The 7,117-nt window shown below is 48.8% G+C and overlaps 1 protein-coding gene across 1 annotated transcript; it reads right to left on the bottom strand.

The window, feature by feature from the left end:
* Positions 1 to 2,481: 2,481 nt before the first annotated feature.
* LOC103254366 (doublesex- and mab-3-related transcription factor C1-like) lies at positions 2,482 to 6,230 on the bottom strand. The gene is made up of 6 exons (XM_008052465.2): positions 6,077 to 6,230; positions 5,729 to 5,787; positions 5,279 to 5,415; positions 4,392 to 4,452; positions 4,066 to 4,213; positions 2,482 to 3,034 (listed from the first exon to the last, which is right to left on the bottom strand). The coding sequence occupies exons 1-6, from the start codon at positions 6,222 to 6,224 to the stop codon at positions 2,922 to 2,924; spliced, it is 666 nt and encodes a 221-aa protein (XP_008050656.1). The 5' UTR covers positions 6,225 to 6,230; the 3' UTR covers positions 2,482 to 2,921.
* Between the last annotated feature and the right edge of the window lie 887 nt (positions 6,231 to 7,117).

Here is a 7,117-nt window from a genome sequence, read left to right as displayed (position 1 = left end):
CGGCACACGCCTGTAGTTCCAGCTACTCGGAAGGCTGAGGCAGAAGGATCACCTGAGCCCAGCAGGTCGAGGCTACGGTGGCCGTGAGCGTGCCACTGCACTCCAGCCTGGGCGACAGAGTGAGACTCGCACTCCCCCCACCCGCAAAAAAGAAGAGGAATCTTCCTGACCAAGGGATGAAAGCTGTGGAGTGCTGAGCTGGCTCTCACTAGAACGTAAGAGCTCACTGTTAGATTTTCAGCACTTTTGTGAGCCAGCTGTTAAAAACAACCATTATTAAAAATCTAAATTTTATAAACCAACACTCATATCCATTATATTTAAAACCAACATACTACACCCTTGAAGATAATCAATCTCTAGGGTTTTTTTTTTACATGTTACTAATATCTGTGTTACAGTGTTTATTTATATTTATTGTATGCAGATGGTGGAAACACATCTCTTCCCAACTTTGCATTCATTGACATCACTTTGGTATGTTGAAATCTGCAAATGTGACAACCTAGGGCATTTTACCCACCCCTCCTTCCCCCTAAGAGCCAGTCGCTAAACTTTACCTGCACATTACTGGGTGTGTGTGTGTGTGTGTGTGTGTGTGTGTGTGTGTGTGTGTGTGTCCAGTGTCACATCAGAATAGCCCTGCGTGGAAATAGCAGTGGCCTCAGACAAAGGGCACAAGGAAAAGGGCCTCACTCCTTCCCCAAACATACATCACTTTATTGCTTTTTCCTTTCCTCTTCTCGTGCCACATCCCTTAACCAAAATATACTTTCTCTTTATCCCAACACACTGTGAAACTGTGGTGTGCCTAGAACACTATTTCATAGCAGGGTCTTAGTTCCTTTCCAGGTACTTCTGCTTCCTTCCTCCAGGAATATGTGGATTTGTTCATGTGTCACTGAGAGAAGATGGGCTTTGGAATCACTTATTTAAGTTCCAAATCAGGGAAGGAAGGAAGGAAGGAAGGAAGGAAGGAAGGAAGGAAGGAAGGAAGGAAGGAAGGAGGGAGAGAGGGAAGGAAGGGAGGAGGGAGGAAGGAGGGAAGAAGGAGATGGACTTCAGTGTTGCTCCAAGCCTTGAGTGAATTTGCCTGTTTGTTTCTCTGCCATCAGATGGAGAATATAAGAACCCTGACTTCTCAAGGCCTCAAAATAGAAAGGACTAATAGTAATTGAATGGCAGCGCAATCAATCATCTTGAGCAAAATAAAAGGAGGGAAGGAAGGAGGGAGATAGCAGCATAGGAAAGAGTCCATATTCGGGGATGTGAAGTTGAGCTTTCTCCCTGCCTGGATGTGTTGGTGATGGTGGTGTGGGACCAGGGAGGGGAGCAGGGAGAAGGCTCCAGTTCTTCATTTGTTTAGAACATTGGAGGGCTGAGAAACCAGTACAGATAAAAAAGATCTGATCAGTGACTACCTCCATATTGTTACTCTGAGTAACAAATAAAGGGACTACTTTCGAAAATCGCTTCTGACTGATGTCCACTACTTTGAGTTTTGAACCTTTTATTCAATGCTTTGTAGAAAAAAAAAAGAAAGAAAAGGAATTATTGGATAATCAGGGGCCTGATAAAGACAAGGGAATGTTCTCTAATTTGGGGGTTAAAATTTCCCCCAAAATATACACTTTTGCAACTCATTTTCACTCTTTGACTGTGTACCCTCACAGGTGATCATTTTCACTCTTTGAATGTGTATCCTCACAGGTAACATGGCAATAATAATGCTTTGCTTGCAGAGTTGCTGTGAGGTTGAATGAGCTCAGTACAGTGAGCATGAGATAAATAAAAGGTAATGATGCTTCCTCATATTCCATAGGTCCTTCCAAAATAAGGTCTGAGTGTAATTCATTTCTCCTCTTTTATTTTTCTTGTCCAGATTAGCCTCAGTTTCCCCTACCGTAAAATTCACATTGGACTAGAATAAAACTGGCAGTCCATTGGACAAAGTTGTCCTTCATTCATGTTTGGTTTGGCCCACTATAGGGCTTAAAATAGAAAACTTGAGCTAACATTTGTAAGTTGGGTAATTTTACATAGAAATCTAGAAATTCCTCTTCTCTTGAAAAAAAGTCGATTTGGCCACCATGAGTCTACATCCCTACATGTCCACAGTTGCCTAGAGCCAAGCAGCAGCTGACCCCTTAAGTAAAGCATTCACTATCTTTTTGGCCAGAGCCCATCAGACCTGCTCTATTCATTTACATAATCAGCTTGGTCCTACATGCATTGCGACTTGTGGCCCTCTGGATGACTGGAAACAGTCTATCATCCCAGGCAAAGGGTAGGAACTTAATTGCGCAATGAATAAATACCCTACTCTTTTTTCTCTACTATTTTTCTAATCTGGCCATGTTTTTTTTAAAAATCCTACCTATTGAGTAAGGGATTCTCACTTTGAAACATGAATTGAACAAGTCTGTCAGAGCCAGGATAGTCTAGGTTATACCGTGGTAACAAACAACTCGTATATCACAGTGCCATTCAGCAACACGGATTTATTATTTGTTCACATACACAAACCCAGACACAAAGTGAAAACATCCTCATGTTTTCCCATGCATGGATACGTACGTGAGTGCATAGGTATGTCTGCAATCATGAGACAAATGAAAACTCTGGCATATGAACTCACACAGAACCCCATTCGGTGACTAATCAACTTAGATTGTACAATCCTATCTTTATAAGAGACATAAAAAGGCCCCAACATCCAAAGAGATAAGGGATAGAGGTACAAGAATACACACTCTCGGTCAAGAAATTCCCCCATATAATAAAAAGGGTCTGAAAGTTTATAAAACACCCAAGGACTTAAAAAAAGAGATGTTAAGCATTTTGGACATTAACCATTGTGCACATTCAGAAACAGGATACCAATCAGGCAGTGCTCTATTGAGGCCTCTTCCTCTGGGCTCCTAGCTCAAGAGGGAGATGCACCCGAGATGTCCAATAGGCAGCGAGACGGAGCTGACTGGCCTGGGGCAGACAGAGGAGCTGGGGGGCTGGAGTCCTTTATCTCCAGTAAGAGCTGTAGACAGAAAGGAAGGGGCCAGAGCCAGGTCACATCGATGTCCCCTTTCAGCTCTCCTTTCTTTTAATGTCCCGCCCAACCCAAGATTTGTCACCTGTACTATCACATAGACCTCTTCCTCTCTGATCTCCCCATCTCCAGTCTAGCCTTTCCCCAATCCCTCACCACAGCCACCGCATCGTGAGTGTGTGTGTGTGTGTGTGTGTGTGTGTGTGTGTGTGTGTGTGTGTGAATCCCAGGGTCTCTGAAAATGCTCCTCCATAGCTCAGAAGAAGCATTCCCTGGCTCCTCGCCACTCACAGGTTCTGGTCTACCGGTCTAGCTTCCTAAGCCTAACCTGCTGAATCTCTGTGATTAGTAACCTCTCCAGCCTCGACCCCTTGGGTTCCAGCAGTTCCTCCAGGGTTGTTCCTTCACTCACACACTACGCCCCATCCAGCACTTTGGCCCAGGAATGCCCAGCCTTCCCACTCAGCCTCCCCAGGTGTTTATCTCTCCTCAGAGCTCCTCCAGCCCTTCCTCTTGGGGCATGTCATTGAGATTTAGCCATAAAACACAGCTTACCAAGGCATCCCAGGCTCCACAGCTAGACTGAAAGCTCCCAGGAGGCAGGGATCAGACTTCCTCCCAGACCAGGCCCTTACCACCTCTGTATGTTCTCCCCAGACCACAGCAGAGTCAGGGGTCTGAGCAGAAAGCTCTGGGCTGGGAGTCAGGAGGCCTGGTTCATCCACTTGATATACTGCATGCCTTGGGGCAGGTCCCTGCCATTCTCGGGGCCTCGAGTTCCTTGTTTCTTGACATCAGGGCACCGGACATTTGCTGATGTGCACAAAGCTCGATAAACTGAAGATTCCTCAAACAGCCCTCAACAGCCATCTCGGGAGTCAGACTGAAGAGCTTGAGTGCCTGGCCCCAGGGAGTTTCAACTCACCAACTTTGGTGTTTCCGTTAGAACCTGCTTACCACAACATGCCCCATTTCCCAGCTATCCCCACCTAGGGTTCTCCTTTTAAGGAGCAGGCTACCTAGTGGGCCACAGGGCTGGTGCAAGGAGATGGAGTCAGAAGCGGCCTGGAAAGAGTCTCTCAGAGTCAGCAGAGCCTCTGCAGCCTCCAGCTTTCGCTGCCACTCTGAGGAGGCAGAAACCAAAGGCTGGTCAGAGACTTTGGGGGCCTGCAAAGGAAAGAATATGAGAGAATGGGCACTGGGAAACCATACCTCCTCCCAATGCGACAAGTGCCCCTTCAGCCCCCAGTTCCCTGGAGACCCCCTACCCCCGAGGCCTTCTGCTCTTCCCATGCACTAAACTCCACCTCTCCCAGGGTTCTGGAGCCCACTACTTTCCCAGGACCTTTGGCTGCAGTAGAAGAGGATCAAGGGTGGCACAGGGCTGGAGGACCGGAGCTGAGTATCTAGAAAAAAGGAGAGGAGAGGCCAGGGGATTAAGTCCTCTGGAAGACACATACTACCAGTAGACAGAGAAAGGGGTTTGCAATATCTGGATGTGTGAATCCCAATGCCTACTGGACCATTAATAGTTGTAGCTGAGGCAAGTCCCTTCTCCTGCTTGGCCCGATTTCTTTTCCATGCCTCTTTTTTTCTCTCTCTTTCCCGAGACACTGATTCCTGCCAGCTTCTCCCCCCCCCCCCCAGGGCAACAGCGAAGACTGGGGGAATTCACAGGTGTCTGCATTTTGATTTGCAGATCACCAGGAGAGACGTGATTACTGTCCTTGTTTGGAGACTGGTTCTCGCCTCCATATTGCCAAATCCCCATGGGTCTTGAAGGACAAGCTTGGCTCGTCTTCAGAAAGCTTTCTCTGATGGCCTCTGGACTTTCCCCTGGGCCTCTGTGGTACTCACTATCATGGTCCCCACTTTTTAGCAGGACCTTCTATCCCGTCCATCTGTTTCATGTGAAATAACAACCCCCACTTGTTGAAGTCCTACTGTGTGGCAGGCCTTGTGCGAGTCCTCTTTCCAATGCTACAGGTATAGAATACTGCCCCCAGTACACCCTTAGAGAAATGGAGGCTCAGACACGTCAAGTCACTTGTCCAAAGTTTCACAAATGGGAAGTGGCAAACCTGGAAGAGCCCTGCCTTTGCCCATTAGTCTTAGATGCTGCCTTCTCCTTCCCCTTTTCCTCCTCCTCCTCCTCCTGCTCCCTCCCATGGCATCAAGCATAAGGTTGGGAACACAAAACACTACCAGCTCCATGGTCCCCACTCTACTCACCTGCCAGACGGGGCAAGAGGCCCCTGGGGCTCCTCGGAAGAGGAAACCATCAATTGCTGCTCCAAAGTCGCTGAAGTGCAGGTCAGAGACAAAGGTTCTGGGGGCAGGCCGAGCAGCAGAGCCCCTTGGGAGCTCTTCTGCAGGGGCAGAGAGCACAGGTTAAAGCCAAGTACCCAGGAGGCCACGGAGAGAGGAGGTGTGGATATGCTTTGAGATGAAGATAGGGGCCTAGATGCCAGAGCTCTGAAGACCTTGAAGACCAGCAAGTCTTAACTTTCATTTTGCACAGGGGAAATTGGGGCCCAGGGAAGAGAAGTGATCTTTCCCAAGGTTACATGACAAGTTGGTGGAAGGGTTGGAGGTGGAACCTGTGTCCTTGGGACTCAGTGAAGGGGGTCGCAGCAGTGGCTGAGTGGGAGCCTTGCCCACTGGCCACCGACTCCCCTTTACCTCCTCTGGGGATGTACAGATGTGGGTCTCGGGTTGCAGCACGTTGTTCTCCTTCTCCGCTGTGAAATACCAGGGGAAGCTCTGGTGAGCCTTTCCCCTGTCCTCACCCCACCTCAGCCCACCCCCAATCTGAAGTCTCATCTCATCATGGGCCTTTTTTACACCCTCCCGACATTACTTCTTCTTACACAGATAACATTGATGATATTTTACACTTGGGAAAACGAAGGTCCTGGGAGTAACTTGCCCCAGGCCACACTGCAATTTGGTGGTGACAGGATTGATGACGGAAATGCTCGTTTTTCCTCCACCCAAACGGAGGCTCCCTCCCTGGCCAGAGACACTCACTGAGGACTCCTGCTTTGATGGCCAAATTCTTGACACGGATGTGAGCTTTGGGAGCGGCAGCCATACTCCTTATCAGTGCTTGAGCCAGGTGCCTCTTTATCTGTGCCCGCTGCTCCCTCTTCCAGTCACTCACAGCAGGTAGGACCATGTGGTGTTCCCTAAAGTGGAGGATTGCAGGTCTAAGGTTAGTCACATTTAGAGGAGGCCTCACCCCTCGCCATCTCAGACACCATACTCACGAGAGGAGGGCACATTTGTGACACTTGCAGTCCTGGAAGAGGCAGAAATGCTTGTGGCCCCGGATTTGGGTAGTGATGCCATGGTTGTGGCAGCGGTCACAGTGACCTATAGCTCTTCTGGGGCCAAGATCAACCCCCCATGGGGCTCCAGTCTCATGCCCTGTGGTGCATTCGGAGTCAGAGGAGCAGCAGGGCACAGCAGGTATTTCTTTGGGTTCCATGGTTCTAGGGTCAGGAGTGGAGGTCAGAATGGCCACATGGTCCCTTACCCCCAAACGTACTTCCCCTGCCCTTGGAAAGCCCTATCTGAGGTGGCTGGATTCTTCTTATCCATCCTGATCACTGCTGGAATCAGATTACTGCCTCCTACGCCACCCCTCCCCACCTTCTCCCGTGGCTTTCCCCTGCCTTCACCTCAGTCACCTTGCACATGCTGTCTCCTTCCCAGGAAGCCCCACTCATGCATAGCCTCCTCCCAAGAAATTCTTGGCATGCGTCCAGTACTCACTCCATCCTATCATTATCCTCCTGTGTACCTTCACTCCACCACAGACCCCATTTTCAGGCACAGACGTGCACGCCTGTGCCCCTTTCAATGATGACTACACTCCCTTCTTTATTTGTTATCCTGTACTCTGCCAAACCCAACTATTATCATACCTGGCATCCACTTCAACAATTCTCTTGCCCCCTGCATTCAATTCCATCCCTAGTCTCTTCTACACTCTATATTCAACTCCCCCCCCCACATTTCATTCTGTTTTTTTTCCTTGCACCCCACCTTCAACTTAATGGTTTCCTT

This window comes from Carlito syrichta, unplaced genomic scaffold, assembly GCF_000164805.1.
Source record: "Carlito syrichta isolate Samal-C Ts95f unplaced genomic scaffold, Tarsius_syrichta-2.0.1 Scaffold277371, whole genome shotgun sequence".
NCBI lineage: Eukaryota > Metazoa > Chordata > Mammalia > Primates > Tarsiidae > Carlito > Carlito syrichta.
This window is presented reverse-complemented; position numbering and strand designations above follow the sequence as displayed.

Excerpts from the sequence above, each read along its gene's own strand:
- LOC103254366 (XM_008052465.2), bottom strand. The coding sequence starts at position 6,224 with ATGGTCCTACCTGCTGTGAGTGACTGGAAGAGGGAGCAGCGGGCACAG. Across the intron at positions 5,788-6,076 it reads CATCAAAGCAGGAGTCCTCA|CGGAGAAGGAGAACAACGTG; the intron begins GTGAGTGTCTCT and ends GGTATTTCACAG. Across the intron at positions 5,416-5,728 it reads TCTGTACATCCCCAGAGGAG|AAGAGCTCCCAAGGGGCTCT; the intron begins GTAAAGGGGAGT and ends CTGCCCCTGCAG.